The sequence below is a fragment of the Nanorana parkeri genome, unplaced genomic scaffold, assembly GCF_000935625.1.
Source record: "Nanorana parkeri isolate BGI_ZX_2015 unplaced genomic scaffold, ASM93562v1 scaffold1185, whole genome shotgun sequence".
In the NCBI taxonomy this organism is placed as follows: domain Eukaryota; kingdom Metazoa; phylum Chordata; class Amphibia; order Anura; family Dicroglossidae; genus Nanorana; species Nanorana parkeri.
The window spans coordinates 466,698-484,585 of NW_017307453.1; the positions used below are offsets into that span (position 1 = coordinate 466,698).

The window sequence follows — 17,888 nt, forward strand, 5'->3', positions numbered from 1 at the left end:
GGGGGCAGTGTGCTGGCCACTCACAACTGCATTGTGATTTCTATTTTGGAACCATTTATTGAACGAACTGCGTTACGCTCCTTGCTTTGTCTTTTGTGTTTTTATGCCCATAAGGCCATGTTCCTATATTGGAAGCGACCTCGTCCTCCTTCGCTTCAAGTCTTTGTAAATTTGGTGAAAAATGCGATTGCCAAATATAGATTGATTTACAAAGCTAGAAGATTGCCCGAAAAAAAAACCCATAAGATGGGCTCTGTGGCTGGAGTCTTTGGCCTTCGATGTTTAAATATGATACCTATTAACTATTTCTTTCTTGTCCATTTCCCTTATGATAATGGGTAGATTGCTGGTTTATGGCGTGGGTGTGTGTGTGGGCTGTGCTGCGTTGTTTTTGTTGTGTTCTGCAACCTGTGTTGCCTGTGGGGTTTTTTTCATTGTAGTTAGTTGTATTTTATTATTGCTAATACCTAAATTGGTTTACAAATACCTTTTTTTTTTTTTTAAATCCAGCCAGTAGAAAACATTGCATGTGCTTGCTGTTTTTTAGTCTTTGTCTGTGCAGTTGTCTTTATTTTTTAAAGGAAATGGATTGCTTTCGCGATGTGTTTACAGGGTTTACATTCCCATAGCATTCCCCTTGACTTAAAAAAAAGAATAAAAACAGTTCACATAGTGTCATGTACCTGGTGTAGCATGAAGTGATGAGGGAGGCTTTCCCTTGCAGCTCTCCTCAGAGCACCCCTGGAAGTGGTACAGCGAATGCACGGACCTCAGAGAGAGGCTCGAGTGCCTGTAGCTGATGAAAGGTCTGCTGGTGCAGGAGTGACTATGCAAGTAGCTGGAAGCAGGATACCTTGTGAACCAAACAGTCATCAGCAGGCCAGATGGTGGCGGAGTAAGACAGACACAGTGTCAGACAGACCAGGTTGCAACCGGTGGGCAGCGAAGTGCAGAATCAGAAGTCACGAGCAAAGTCACTGGAGATCCAAAATAACAAGTACAATAGAGCACAGGATACAGCTGAAGGTCTTATAGCAGCTGCATCCATCGTCATTAAATAGCCCACCTGGCTCCAACAGCTGGAACAGGAGTGCACGCCGTGCCAGGTATACCAGAGCATGCTTATGCATATGCATGGTGCGAACACCAAACTGCTTCCTATGCGCATATTCACGTGCAAAAGTTTGTGCAGGGATCCGTGCAGCAGTTGGAACACACGCCGGACTTCCCTGACGCATAGGAAACATAGGACATTTTGTGTTTTAAAAACTGATTGCAGTACCTGTCGAAGATCATTCACAATGGCTTAATCTGTCTTTCTCTCCAGAAGGTCAGCACCATGTTTGTTTGAATATTATCTAGGGCCAGCATCTACTTCCTGGACTTAGACTGATGTAAATACTGGTGCCTTTCCAGTAATCTTGATGTTTTTTGTTTTTACACATGTTTCAAATTAGCTCTCTGCTGCCAGCTTGTGAATTGCTACAATTTTAATACTACAGTCAAAGTGATCACCGGTTTTAGAGAGGGAAATGCTGAAGTAGACATATGACATTCTCCCAGATTTCTCCTCTTAGACAAAGCACAGTTACTTGCCTGAAGCTCAATAACTGCTTTTGAATGCTAAAAGGTATACCTTGTTTTATACCGTAATATACTCGAGTATAAGCCGTCCCGAATATAACAGAGGTACCTAATTTTACCACAAAAAACTGGGAAAAAGTATTGACTCGAGTATAAGCCTAGGGTGGGAAATGAGGCAGCTACTGGTAAATGTACAAAATGAAGATAGATACCAATAAAATTACATGAATATTTATTTCAAAGAAAAACAATAACCTAGCTCTGTAAGTGGAAAAGAAATTTACTCATGTAGACTGCTCAATGCTCCTATCTACTTTCCAGTTCAGAATTCAAGCACTGCATTTGAGATCCTTCAATAATGCATAGCAGCCATACACAAACACCCATACACACATGCAGTTAGATTGCTTATGGTAGTGATGGTGTTTGGTCTCTGAGAAGTAGTGGGTTGCAATGCAGAGTTGAAACATAGGTTAGGTGTTTGACTCTTCGCTAGTGTGAACATCCTCTGTTGGGATCAGCTTTGGAGATGTAATTGTATATGGCCTTGAAACTTCAGTCTGTTTAAAGGGGCCCGCTGCAACCGACGTATGAGATATGTCATACGTGGCAGCAGACGGCAGCTGAATGTAAATACAGCAGGTAGTGGTCTGGTCCATTTCAAATTGCAACAGCAATAGGCTGGCTATTGCACACGCCCACTGCTTGCTGTTCCCTCCTTCCAGCATGGAGGAGAGAGCTAGGGGATCCAACTAACTGATATTGAGACTAGTTGACAACTATTTCCATTATCGATTTTATTATTGATTAATCGATTAGTTGGTTGCAGCCCTAAAGTGCCCGACTGACAGACCACGATGTGTTTTCCCAGGGTCCACTGCCCCTCCTGGGGGCCTGGAAGCGACATGTTGGGTGCCGGGGGAAGCTGGGGAGAAGAGCAGTGTACATTCACTGATCTCCTCCCCGTTCTATGGGACCGGGAGTGACCTAGTATTACATCACTTCCGGTCCCTGCGCTCTCACCGCCCGGCTCCTGAAGCCGAGCAATAACCTATTGAAGTGTGATCTGCACTTCAATAGCTTATTTACAGTGGAAAGGTGATACTAGGAGTCTTTTGGACTCCCAGTGTCACCTTAAAGAGGACCTGTCACCACCAATATGATATCACATGTGGGGCTTGTACAAAAAAAACAGTTTTAAAAAATTGATATGAAATAAAATGTAAAAATAAAAAAATAGTTAAACCTCTTGCCGTCCGCCCGTAGTAAAAAAACGGACGGACGGCACTGCTACATCTGCGGGTTGCCGTCTCCAGACGGCAATTTTTTTCTGCTCGCGCGCGCAGCCCCCACGAAAACTATGATCACGCTACACATGTTGGGTATTACCGCGCACGCCAGAGTAATAGCAGTAATTAAAGGGACAATATTTATGCGTATCTCTAAACTGATTACCTTTAGGGACTTTTAAAGAATCGCCTATGGACTTTTTGGGGTACTGAATTTTGTCACCGTTTTTTGGACGCGCACAATTTTTAACCAGAGCATGTTGGGTGTTTATTTATATGTCGTAACCTCATCTTTTAGATTTTATAAACAAAATTGGTATTTTATATTGTGTTTTGGGGCACTAAAATTAACAAGTTAATTTTTCACTAAAGTTTTGGGTTTGATGAAGAGTTGCACCAATATCGTGCAACATGAAAATTTGCAACTCCCACCATTTTATTCTACATTGTGTTGGCTTTCAGTAAATATATGATTGGGGGTTTGAAGTAATTTTCAGACCTAAAATGTGGGATGTGCCGATACCACTTTTTCAAGACCAAGTACAAGTACCTCCCCTCATGTACTTCCTGATACCAATTACTGATACTTTTTCTTAAAGGGACAGGGGACATTTTAAAAAAAACAATGCAGACTAATGATTTTAGGCCAATTTATGTATGATTATGAAGAACTTTAAGACTGTTTTAGAAACAATAAAACATTTGTATTTGCTTTCACACAGCTTGTCGTGAAATTACAAATCCGATCATGCATGCACCTCTGGGATCATTTAACCTATTCATGTTAGCAGGGGAGAAATGTAACTCTATTACTGCAGTGTACTGGAAATGTGTACTATAGATCATTTAACCTGGTACACACTTCCAGTACACTGCAGTAATAGAGTTACAATTATCCCCTGCTAACATGAATAGGTTAAATGATCCATAATACAACTACATGTTATGTACTATGGATCATGATTTAACCTATTCATGTTAGCAGGGGAAAATTGTAACTCTATTGCTGTAGTATAGTGGAGGTGTGTGCTGTATATATGTACTACATATACGATACACACTGCAGCAATAGATTTACAATTTTCCTCGACTAACATGGATGGGTTAAATGATTTAATCCATTCATATTAACAGGGGATAATAGTAAATCTATTGCTGCAGTGTGTACTCTATATGTGGTACATATAGAGTACACACTGCAGACAATAATTTACTATTTTCCCCTGCTAATACAATAAATCGTTCTTATGAGGGACCCCAAGCCATCACTCACTGTTAGTTGCCTCGCTGGTGAGGTCGCGCTGTGGGGGAGAGCAGTGGCGAGTCGGCGCTGGTCTGGTGGGAGGAGCTCCAGGTGGGGTCCTAATTTAGCTGGCCTGCGACTGCCCACAGGTCCTCTGGGCAGTCGCCGGTGTTCTGTTGACACTGAGAACTCATCGAACTTGAGAACCTCTGACGTCGCATCCGGGTACTGCCAGTAGATCAGCTACACATAAGGACCTTCCGCGCATGCATTGCCACTCACCGAGCCTTACACCCCCACACTGCACCTGCGTCCCTCATGGCCATTAACTTCTCCAAAGCACGCAAGCACAGTGCATGGTAGTTGAACTAGTCAAGAGCTGTGTGTAGTTAGAGAAGCTAACGGCCGTGAGAAAGAGACGCAGGCGCAGTGTGGGGTTGTAAGGCTCGGTGAGTGGCAACGCATGCGCGGAAGGTCCTTATGTGAAGGTGACCTACTGGCAGTACCCGGATGCGACGTCAGAGGTGCACGTGGTCGATGAGTTCTCAGTGTCGACAGAACAGGACCAGCGCTGACAGAGAGCTCCTCCCACCGGACCAGGGCCGACTTGCCGCTGCTCTCCCAGTAAGTTAAAAAACAAAAATCATAGCGCAAGCTTCGGCGCTATGTATCACGGCATTTTGACAAGTACAAGTACTTGTCAAAATGCCCTGTATCGGGCCCGATTCCGATGCTAGCATCGGTATCAGGACATCCCTAATTGTAACATAATGTTAAAAAACAAAAGAAAAAGGCATTGGCAGCGAAAGGGTTGAACAGGGGCACATGTGCAACAAATTACATTTCCCTTTTTCAAAATCAAGACTTGAGTGTTTTGAAATAAGATTGCTTTATACTTTTTTACAAGTACAATTGCAGCTTTGAGAATCATGCATAATATAAATCAAAGTTTTGAATGATTATATTGTGTACCCAAAAATATTTATCAAGAACCCCCTGGTATGTGGCAACTTGTTTCAAGTATATCCTAAAGTGTTTACATATATTGGCCAATATGTTTGTATCTATGCCTGTCAAGAAATCTATTAGACTTTTTTAAGGACCTTTTTAAAATGTATATTATTATTTTTTTATAAGATTAATGTTTAATGACCTATGAAACTAATGTACTGAATTGAAATTAATATGTAGACATACCTTTGGAATCCGAATCAAAAGTATCCCTGCTTGAGATCCTATGATGTGCACTGTTTCATTAAATAGAAAAAGCAGTGATAATGTGCAAATTGCAGTAGCCTGTTGCTACCAATCAGAAAATTTGATCTGGGTCACTGCACTCTGAACATTGCTCTTTGTTTTGTTGAATAAGCCTAAGAAAGTACAGAGGAATTCACCATCATTGTGAAATATGACTGTTTAACCCTTTCGCTGCCAAGCCCTCCGGAACATTTTTCAAATCAGCTGGCAAATATAATTAGAACATTTTGTAATATTTCAAAGCCTCATTTATGTTTTATCACTTCTACAGACAATAGATCTGCCAAGCTGCATAATGTTCTTTGCAGTAGAAAGTAGGACTTCCTCTGTCCTGTTTTTCAGCTGCTGGGGGAAACAGGTTGCCCAGGACTACATCAGGCAGTACAAATGTGCTGGGTAATGTGTTATTTGACCATGAAAAAGCAGAACCAGTAAATTTATATCTTAAATCATTTTCTGTTTTAGAAAAATGTGAAAATGGAAATTTGGATGTGGAAGATACAAATCAGTCATTCCAGAATAAAGGTGTCCAGACAGATCTAGAAGTCGGTTCTATTTTGGTAAACAGATGTGACAACATTATTCAATGTAAGTATTTAATATTATATATATTCAGATGGCATTGTTCAGCTGCTCCAAACTTAAAAAAAAAAAGTGCAGTTATTCTTCCCCCCCCCCCTGGCCTAAACGATCCTACTATCTCCCTTCATAGATTTGTACTTACCAAAATCCATCCTGTTTTATTAGATTAGAATTACCAATGTTTAAAAAAAAGCTGCAGAATGGGCAGAAGGTGAAAAAATTAAATAAAAGAGAGGGGTGTAGTTAGGTGGTGAGCCAAGGGGAATTGAAATCAGTGCTGTATGGAAAGACTACATACGACCGCTTTGTCAGTAGCCGGGCAGGAGCCCCACTGCATTCTGATTGGTGATTTACTTTTATTGTTTGCAAATATGTTTGAATATTTACACCTCAAACGTACTTGACCCCAAAATGTAGTTGTTTTTTTAACCAATCTCTGGAATGTTGACAAAATGATTTGGATTGAAAGATGTACAGATTGGATTCATAGTTGTATTCCTTTTGTTTTGAACTGACATACTACAGCTGTGTACTTTTATTTGTGACGTATAATATTACAGCATGATCAAAACAACAATATTCTGGGTTCCAGTGTAAACATATGGAAGTGTTTAAGTATATAAAAAAACTGATTATATATATTTTTTTAACTTGTTGTATTTTCTCATCTAAGCTGCCCATCAACAAACAATTCCTGCTGCTATTTCACCTGTTCAGGTTAAAAAATGGAAGGCAATTTGGTTACTATGGGTGGCACAGAACATTTTTAATTGGTGAACGCTGCCCTGTTGCACACACTCAACCCGAGAGACTGAGAGCATCAGCTAGAGGATTGCATGTGCATGAAAACATGGAACCAAAAAACGCAGAATGTGTGTCGCAAAATCTACTACATGAGCTTCTTTGCTGCATTTGTCGCGGGTGCAGGCCCTATTGAACTCAATGGGGACATGTGGCTAACTCGGCACAAAACCACACCTTGATGCGTACAAGTCTCTGCTTTCAGGAAATACATAATTCTGAAGGGTTTAAAGTAATCAGGCCTATAATGTACATTTTAATATGTGTGCAAAAAGCGGTCTGGTGGTGAAGGGGTTAAAGGCTATATATAATGATAAAATGTAGAGCTTGTGTGCAAAATTATTAAGTTGATGTGTATAGACATGTTAGGCATTTCTTTAGGCTGACTTGTAAAATTACTGAATAGTCCACTTTAACCGCCTCAGTATCTGCATGTTACACTCCATTCCTTCCCAGACCATTTTTCAGTGTTGTAATAGTTTTTCTATTGACTATTACTACTACGAAGGAAGAAGATAATCTGTTAGGTTGGGGTGACCATTTGCAGGAAGGCTAAAATAGTATCTTCTTCCTTCCTCCTGAAGAAGCCCCTATATTGGACACGAAATGCGTTCAATAACATTGGCACCCCTTGATACCATGATATCATGACAATATCGCATTTTTGGGACTCTATGGTCTTTGAATAAGTAATCAATATTATTGGTATCTTTTATAAGGCAGGTCTTGATTGTATGCCACAATATGAAGGATAGATCACTGTTTTAATTGTTTTATTTTGCACAATCAAATTTTCTTTTATATTTTTGTATAAAATAAAGATGTAATCTTAACCTACTTTTGTGATACATCAGTGGTGTTTCTGATACCTTTTAAAAGCCCTTATCTTTGCTGCATTATTATACATTTCCTCTTTGGGTGCGGTATCGCCTTTGCTCCATATTCATCCCCAAATTCTGTATATAGCATGAATAAAAAAAAGAGCAAATGTAAAAAAAAAAATCTGTATCACTTAATTTCTGTTAAAATATTTCCAATAAAAAAATGTATACTTAGCATTACACCTCAGGACACAATGTCTGGTTGTGAGGTGGTTAAATGCCATCTATAGAAAAAAAAATAAAGAACTAAACATTAAATTGCACATCAGTCACCATAAAGTGACTACTCTTGCATTTTCCCTTTTCCCCCACTGCCAGAATCTGCCAGCAGTGCCCCTGTGCCACATTTGTGCCCAGCCTGCCACAATACAGTGCTCAAGGTTTGAGCAGCCAGTTCTGAGCATTGCCCCTGGGGAGCAGGGGATGCTTGTGTTGCATTTCGCAGGTTTTAGGGATCACCTGCCAAGGATTTTTTCGGTCAGGCCATGCATAGCCCTAAGGTATGACATGCAAAAGGATTTTTTTTTTTTTTTAAAGCATAACAGTGATTCATAATCTGCAAGCTGGAAGATGAATCTCCCAGGGGGGCTCTGGGGAGTTTACTCTTGAAGTAAAAGCAGGAACAAGACTGTTGTGCTATGTAGTTCTCCGTTTGTTTGTTTGTTTGTTTGTTTGTTTTTTCAGATCTATTTTAAGACTTGCTGTTATGAATGGAACATTTCTCCTTAATCGCATAATTAAATATATTGTTTTTGTATTGTTCGCTACGAATACATTTTGGTACTGTGTTGTAATTTGATATCAGCTTCTTGATTTCATGCTCCAAGTGGTTCCAGCTGTAGAATTTCTGTGTACTTCTTTCCTTATTTTTTGCACAGCTGTTACAGCACAACTTATCTGCTTAAAATGTACAAGATAAAAATTTAGACACTTGCTTAATTGCAACACGTTGTGGGAACCATGCTTAACAGTTTTAAATGTCGGCGTTCTAAACTTTGTACACGATATGTTTTTTGTTTTATATATATACGTTACTGTCAGTATGCTATACTAGGTGAACTAAAGCAGACCGGGTAGTTATATTACAAGAAAGACAAACCTACATTATAACTGCACTAATATATTAAGACAAAATGGAGAAACATTTTGCACTATGTTTCTTTTAGGCCTCATTCACACTACCGTATTATACGCTTCGCGCAAATGCATGCAGTGTTTTTCTCCGTATGCAGCATATGCAAATAAATGGATTCATACACAGAGCTGCGTATGGAGCCGTATTTTTGCGCTGTGTAAAGATGCGCAAAAATAAAATGGAACCGAGATGCGTCCGGGCTCGGAATTTCTGCGTATTTTATGCGCGTGCGTACATTGAAGTTTCTGTTATTAATGATGCATTCTGGGATTGCATACAGTTTGCTCGTATATACGCATTTACAAAGATGTGTACAATTTTGCTCTTGCGTTGTGTGTGAATGAGGCCTTAAAGTACCAGTTTATCTAAAACTGATTTCTTTCTTGTCCATGGAGGGACACATGGGTTCAGAGACTGTTGAGTTATACTGCTGCCTACATGTGGATTGGACACTGGCAAACAAAAATATTGTGGTCCAGCCAGTATAACCCCTATTACTCTTAGCATGCCTCCATTATTTGCTACTGTCCAAGGAGAAAAGTCTAATCTTTTTTGCTAGCTTTCTTTTGTTTTCTTCAGTCAAGATTCGTGCTGATCTGGTCTTTTTGTGAATTTATCTGTATCCGCTTTTCCTAACCCTTTTGTGTGTTGTACCTGGACCCTGCTGGACTGGACATTGTGGAGCTAACCTGGAACTTGGCCTCCTGACACTGGGCTTTGAATTGTGGCACTTTCCAGGACTGCAAGTTATTAGGACTGCTGGGTGCAGTTTGAGAAATTCCTGCTTCCACTGGTTCCAATGCAGAAGGAGTTAATACTGAGGGATTGATTTGTTAACTTCATCTGCAAGGTGGAGTGTCGCACGTGCTCCACATTCTCTTTCTCTCCATTCAGCATGGAGGAAGCCTCACAGAGTAAATAGCTAAAGACCTCCAAAGCATCGGATGAAGTGGTGTAAAGCGCACCGCCACTGGACTCTCGAGAAGTGGACTCTAGATAGGTGGAGACATGTTCTCTGGAGTGATGAATAACGCTTCTCTGTCTGGCAATCCGATGGATGTGTCTGTGTTTGGCGGTTGCCAGAAGAACGGTACTTGCCTGACTGCATTGTGCCAAGTGTAAAGTTTGGTGGAGGGGGGATTATGGTTTGGGGTTGTTTTTCAGGGGTTGGGCTTGGCCCCTTAGATCCAGTGAAGGGAACTCTTAAGGTATCAGCATACCAAGACATTTTGTACAATTTCATGCTCCCAACTATGTGAGAACAGTTTGGGGATGGCCCCTTCCTGTTCCAACATGACCGCACCAGTGCACAAAGCAAGGTCCATAAAGACATGGATGAGCGAGTTTGGGGTGGAGGAATTTGACTGGCCTGCACAGAGTCCTGACCTCAACCCGATAGAACACCTTTGGGATGAATTAGAGCGGAGACTGCGAGCCAGGCCTTCTCCAACATCAGTACCTGACCTCACAAATGCGCTTCTGGAAAAATGGTCAAACATTCCCATAGACACGCTCCTAAACCATTTGTGGACAGCCTTCCCAGAAGAGTTGAAGCTGTTCTAGCAAAGGGTGAGCCCACTTAATATTGAACCCTACGGACTAAGACTCGGATGCCATTAAAGTCCATGTGCGTGTAAAGGCAGGCGTCCCAATAATAATATAGTGTGTGTATGTACTGTATGTATATATAGATATATATTTCCTCAATTTGTCTCTACTACCTGTCTGCAGTGACTTGGTCCCCTTTGACCACCTAACTGCCTTTTGCTACACAGCAGTCAGGTTCATATTTGAGGCCTAGCTTTGTACTGCAAGCTATGTTGCCCCTGCCCTGCAGTACATCATGTCGTATCCTAGATACATGGCAAACAGCCCTGCTGTCCTGGGTGCCTCCTAAGGGTCCTGACACTGAAGGCATGAAATGTTTCTATTTACTTGATGCTATGCCACTGACTTCATCAGGTATTCCTCCTCCTGGGCTCACCCAGCAGGAATTCACCACAGTAATGCGGTATTTTAATAGTCAAATAGCACATTTGAATACTGAATCTGACCAAAAAGAAAAAACCCATGATACAAATGTTATAAATTGAGTTGCAGTTCAGTGAGTAAAATAAGTATTTGATCCCCAAGCAAAACATGACTTAGTACTTAGTGGAGAAACCCTTGTTGGCATACACAGAGGTAAGACATTTCTTGTAGTTGGTTACTAGGTTTGCACACATCTCAGGAAGGATTTTGGTCCACTCTTTTTTTACAGACCTTCTCTAAATCCTTAAGGTTTCTTGGCTGTCGCTTGGCAACTCGAAGTTTCAGCTCCCTCCATACATTTTCTATAGGATTAAGGTCTGGAGACTGGCTAGACCACTCCATTACCTTAATGTGCTTTTTCTTGAGCCACTGGTTTGTTGCCTTTTGTGGTATGTTTTGTGTCATTGCCATGCTGAAAGACCCATCCATGACCCATCTACAACCCATCTTCAGTGTTCTAGCTGAGATAAGGAGGTTCTCATCCAAGATTTTACAATACATGGCCCCCTCCATTGGCCCCTTAATGCAGCAATGTCGGCCTCCACCTTTAACAGAGAAACAGCCCCAAAGCACAATGTTTCCACCTCTGTGCTTGACTGTGGGGATGGTGTTCTTAGGATCATAGTCAGCATTTTTTTTCCTCAAAACACAGCGAGTCGCGTTAATGCCAAAGAGCTCAATTTTGGTCTCATCTGGCTGCAGCACTTTCTCCCATTCCTTCTCTGAATCATTTAGATGTTCATTGGCAAACTTCAGACGGGCTTGTTCATGCGCCTTCTTGAGAAGGAGGACCATGCGGGCAGAGTCTCAATCCATGACGGTGTTTGTGTTACCAATGGTTTGTTTGGGGACTGTGGTCCCAACTGCCTTGGGATCATTCACAAGCTCCGCCTGTGTATTTCTTGGTTGATCCCTCACTTTTCTCATGATCATCCTTACCCCATGATGCAAAATCTTGCATGGAGCTCCAGGCCGAGAGCGATTTGATGGTTATTTTGTATTCCTTTCATTTTGCGAATACTCACTCCAACAGTTGTTTCCTTCTTACCAAGCTTCTTGCTGATAGTCTTGTAGCCCATTCCAGCCTTGTGCAGGTCTACAATATTGTCCCTAATGTCCTTTGACAGCTCTTTGGTCTTGCCCATGGTGGTGAAGTTTGAATGGAAGAAATATATATTCTGTGGACAGGTGTCTTTTATATACATAACGAGCTGTCATTATGAGCACCTTCTTAAATTGACAGGACTAATCTGTGTACCACATAGCCAGTCTGTGGGAGACAGAATTATTATTGGTTGATAGGGGATCACATACTTCTTTTACTCACTGAACTGCAACTTAATGTATAACATTTGTATCATGTGTTTGTTCTGGATTTTTGGTTGATATTCTGTCTCAATCATTTAAAATACACCTATGATAAAAATTTATAGACCTTTCATTTCTCTGTAAATGGGCAAACTTACAAAATCTGCAAGTGATCAAATAATTATTTTCCTCCACTTTAGATAAGAATTATTTAATTAACTATGACTTACCTAATCTGCATACTAAAACTGGGTCAAAGACTCAAAGTATTTAATATACAGAAGCCAAAGGTTTAGTGTGTCATGTTCACAGACAAACCTTCTACCAGGCTTTCTGAAGAAAACTGGTGAACACAATTTGCACTTTTGAACTTTTTTGAAGCAAGCAGCTTAAAATTTGCTAGAATATGTATGAGAGGTGTCTTAGTCACACCTAAGCGTATTGTTGCAGCTGATTCAGTGCAACAAAACACTCCACCCAAGGAATCCCATTCATTTCTATGGCCCCCGTTCACACCTGTGAGTTTTGTCTCAATCAGAAATACGCCTGTCACTCGAAATGGTTCATGGGCTACTTTAAGGCACATTTCAGCGTGTTTTGCCCCATAGACTTAGAAACCGCTTGCAAAATGCACATTATAATTCACATGTATGTGCCAAAATCAGCTCACGAAAACGCGTGACTTAATATACACACGTAAAAACCGCTGAAAAAAGGTGCATAATAGGTGTCGCCTAGGTGTGAAACCGGCCTTAGAGCCTGATCAACTGACCGTGCTGACTTTTCCATTCCATATGCTACTCTGTACATAGAATGGGAAACAGGATGCAGTTAGCATGTACATATGCTATTTGTGCACAGGATGCAGTTAGCATGTACATATGCTAATTGTGTGCAAAACAATTTTATTGATTTTTCTGATAATGAAGACATAACTGGATTTAATTGTTTTTAGTATTTGCTTTATGTTTAACTTGAGGATTCAAGTCAGTTGTATCCCTTTTTATATGAATGAGTGTGCAGCGCTCGGGGTCACCAATAGGTGAACTATCAAATATGTGCAACAAATAATTTTTTATAATAAGGTTTATTTTATTGCACTTTTGCACAAAGTGACATTTGGGATTGAATATCTCACTGGCTACCACCACGGTATGGTAGCAGATTATGCACTAAAAATTATAAACACCTAATTTTTTTTGATAACACGTATTCACATATTTGATAGTTCACCTATTGGTGACCCCAAGCGCTGCACACTCATTCATATACATTTTGACCCCAGTGTCCCTAGCGCAGCAGCTTTTATTATACATATATTAAATATATGTACACATATTTTAATCCATAAGCGCCGGTTTTACATATTTCATCAGTTGTATCCCTTTTATTACTATTATTATCAAAGTTTTCACATTTATTGACATTGTGAAATACTGAAATTGCTCCCTGTTGACAACCTGATGTTGGTACAAGTGGTTTCCATAAATGGTTTTAATGATTTCTGTGGAATCCTTCAGGTTCTTTTGCTGAAAGAGTAGAGAGACATCTCTGCTTTAAAAAAAAAAAATCAGAGTCATCTATTTTCACCACAAAGCTCTGAATATTTTTTTCTAGAGCAGATTGAAGAGCGCTTTTTTTCTAAAGCATTTCAGTGTGATGATGTTACTGAATGCTTTGTTTTCTTATTAGGAACAAAAAGACATAAAAAATTCAGTGACTTGGGAAAAAGACTTAAAAGATTGTGTCTAGTTATCATGTTAATGTATGCTTTCTGTGTTAAAGAAGATGCAGTATATGCTATTTACCACATTGAATATGTTCAAAAATAATTGCTGACAAAAGCCACTTCACAAAGCTACTTAAAGCAACTCAGACATATACCTTGTAATTTGAATGTTAATGCATTAGCCATGCAGAATCACCTATTGATGTAGTTTAAAGGCACATGCAAATGAGAAATATGTACTAGTATAGAAGTACTAGTACAGCATGTCTAATGAAGAAGGCTTACACTTGTTCTTTGTTATAATGAAACTAGGCCAGAAAACAAAAGAAAAAACCCTGTTGAAGAAAACAAGTGTTATTGTTGTAAGTGCATTACCGTATTTTGCGGTCCATAAGACGCACCGGACCATAGGACGCAGGGAGGTCCGGCCCGCCTTATGGAGCACTCGAGACTGTAGCTTCTGTCACAGCTTCTATGACAGAAGCTGTGACAGAAGCTGCAGTTAGTGACCGCTGAGACAGGTGGCGCTGTGATTACAGCGCCACTGTCTCAGTGATGACACAGAGCAGGCGAAGAACGTCTATTCTTCGTCTGCTCTATGGTTATCTCGATCGTCGCCGCTGCTCGGTTTTAATACGAGTGATCTCATTAGATCACTCGTATTAAACGAGCAGTGGCTCCTGCTGCTGAACTCGATCGCCGCTGCTCGGCTTTAATACGAGTGATCTCGTTAGATCACTCGTATTAAACGAGCAGTGGCTCCTACTACTCGCCCGGCGCCCGAAACTGCATGTCTCGGGCTTTGGGATTCGCTCCATAAGACGCAGGCACTTTTTCCCCCTCCTTTTGGGGGGAAAAAAGTGCGTCTTATGGAGCGAAAAATACGGTATATGATTATGCTTTCTGTGAATTTTCTTATGAAAAAAGCCATTATCGTTCATCCTTCTTTTACTTACATGAGTGGATGTTGTGGTGGACTTTTGCATTTCCATTCAACTTTTATTGAAAGAGACGAAATATCATAGCATTCATTACGTTTGCATTATCACAGCCAAAATAAGTTTGTGTTTCATTTGATAAGACTGTCACTATACTCCCAGAATCTATTTACTGAATGGAGTACCAAGTGCATATCTCCCAAAAGCCCTAATTTTAGAAAGATTGTGTTGATTGTTGGGCACAGGAATGGATAATACATCAAAAATGTATTCTTTTTTTTTACTTAATAAGTTTTTATTCAAAAATGTTTTAACAATACATAAGTATCAAACAAGTGGGTGATTAAGACCAATCAAGTACAAAGATACAGTGCACAGGCATATGGTAGATAAGTGGGTCTTATGTATTCTAACCTGCTCAAATAGGTCAAAATAGGCTCAAAATAGTTTTATTGGATTTTTAAAGCAATAAACAGAACATTTCGTAAACATAGATTCCCGTATGCGGAAAAAGGGGTCATACAAAGTAATGTGAGGTATACAAAGTTCACATGAAATGCTCACATAATAAACAAAACAAACATAAAACATACTGAAGCAATAGGTCACTTTTTAAGGGGGACTTGGCCAATCAGGTTCTGGGTTTAATGTGTCCCTGTTTTTTTGGAAGGTGGGGATGCATACAGGTGACATACAGTATATAGAACCGTGAGTATTCCTTAATTAGTATGCATTTAAATATCTAAGAAAATTGGGAAAGGTATAGGTGAGTTAAAGCTCCAGCGTGCAGCATGTATGAGACTGATCTGCTCAGTACCTCTAGGATGCAGTTAACGGCATCTACAATATGCTTTCCTTTGAAATATTTATACTCTTTGACATGGGGAAAAAAGCATGATGACTGTCTATCCTGTTGCAATACAAAGAGTGTGTGGCTTCTTGGTACCATTTTTTCCTGAGATGTGGTACATTCTCTTGCTATTTATCACAATTTATTACAGTTCTGCTAGATTTTAAAGAGGTATTGATCCAGGTAATGAAGATACAGTCTGTTTACACAGCCAGTGGAGCAACAGAAATTAAATACTGTACTCTATCCTGTGCTGCCCCTGATGCCTTCCTATAAAAAGATTGTGTGGGTATGATGGTGTTCTCAAACAACTTTGAGCGATCCAGTAGCATTTTCTGATTACAAGCCCTAGTTCACTATTCCCAAAAATGTTTAAAAGCGATTCTATAATTGTATCACTGTGAGAATCGGTGAATACTGAAGTATCAGTAAATACAGTGAATACTGAACAGCTGAAGCCCACATCTGTCATATCAGTTACTTCTTAGAATGGGAGCAGTGGAAAATTTCTAGTTAACCATATACATAAATTCACCAATTACTATAATTGCAAATGAGATGAAAGCCATCTTCTGCAGAGTTACAATCACTCACACATTGTTAGAAGCTGTTTAATTCAAACCTGCTATTTTGGAAAAGGTATAAAACCACACCTTTTATTGGATAGCAGGTGCTTCTAAAGGCATGCGTGTCAGTTCTGCTATCCTGTAGAGCGGGGGTGTCGCTCAATTTAGTCGGGGGCCACTGCACACATGTTTTTAGTCCCGTGGGGGGCGCTACCATATACGGTACCAGTTTTAATGTATGCACATGTTACAAGCGGCAACTGTCACTGATTCAAATCAATGATCGGGTGACAGCTGCTGCATGTAAATGCCTGCACACCGCATGTAATCATATGTGAAAGGATTACATGCAGTTGGAAAGCAATCACTCGCCCTGGATACACAGTGTTTGTTTTTGTAACGGCATGTAATCATATCGCATACGATTTACATGCGGTATGCAGGCATGTACATGCAGCGGCTGTCACCTGATCATTAACTTGAATGGGTGACAGTTGCTGCATGTAAACGCCAGATTAGGGATTCCTGCTGCAGGAAAACGCAAGTTTGTGACACAGGAATCCCTAATCGCACCTGAAATATCGGTTATCTGTGGAGAGGCCCGATAGCTTGTACTAGGTACGGGTGTGCGCCCGTCTCTGCCGCCGGTCCCGAGATCTGCTGTGCCCGGTGCGGTCAGGACCAGCAACCGATTCTGTCAAAGGAGATCAAAGGGAGGTCTGTACACGATCTCAACTTTGATCTCCTCTCCATCCCCAAATGCAGGAAGTGCTGTATATTACATCACTTCAGCATTCGGCTGTCAGTGCCAGTGAGATGCCAGTGAGAAGCTGCTGAAGGGGGGGGTCTCTGGGTGACGTTAGAGACCTGTCATGTAAATTGGCTATCACATAGGGATTTATTCGCCCCCGATGTGATAGCAATAAAGTTAAGTGTAAACATTTTTTTTAAGAAGCATCAAAAAAATTGTCGCAAATCAAAAAAAAAGTAAAATAACACAAATTTTTAAGTCCCCGCCCCCCCCCACATACACACGCAAACATGCGTTGGGTGCACCTACGTGCGACAACGATTTTCTCAGCACCTTCACAGTGATCTGTCCTAATAGAAAGACTTGGGACTGAAATTTGAAGATTGTGTTTCTCTCAACAACTTCATTAACATTTGAATGCAGAGGCCTGAGCAGTAATCCTTTAGACCATCACCCCTCACAGGCCCTCCTAACATTACAAAATAAGCCAAGAAACCCTAACCCAAGTAGCATTTTTTTAGCTTATGTTGTGTTAGTGGGAACATGTTACACATATAAAATAGGTGTTATCCCAATTTGGCTGTGAAAGTGGAAATACACTACAAGTAGCAGGAGATGAAAAGAAACAGGCCTTAGCCACTTTAATTGGTTACGTTTTGCTTAACTGAGTGGTCTGCAAACCCTTTAACAGTAAGACATGCCAATGTCGGCCCCTGAAAGTGCATACTATGCAGTGTAAGTGGCTGTTTGCTTACAGGTGTATTTTAATATTTCTTCACATGCATGTGCATGCAGTAACTCAGGTTTGTTTTTTGCCTGCATTCTTAATAACAAATGTTTGCATGTTGTGGTTTAGTTTTAAAGTGCTGTGTGTTTTTCTGTATGCTAGCAAATGTTGTGGTTACAATCTTTCTTGTTGTAAACTGAGATGTTTAGAATGGAC

General features: G+C 40.4%; 1 protein-coding gene across 1 annotated transcript in view; it reads left to right on the forward strand.

Moving 5' to 3' along the window:
* Positions 1-17,888, forward strand: part of MDFIC (MyoD family inhibitor domain containing) — an 86,377-nt gene that overhangs the window by 39,026 nt on the left and 29,463 nt on the right. Inside the window, exon 3 of the mRNA XM_018568427.1 lies at positions 5,839-5,961. Coding sequence (XP_018423929.1) covers positions 5,839-5,961 — 123 coding nt within the window. The remainder of the gene's footprint in view (positions 1-5,838; positions 5,962-17,888) is intronic.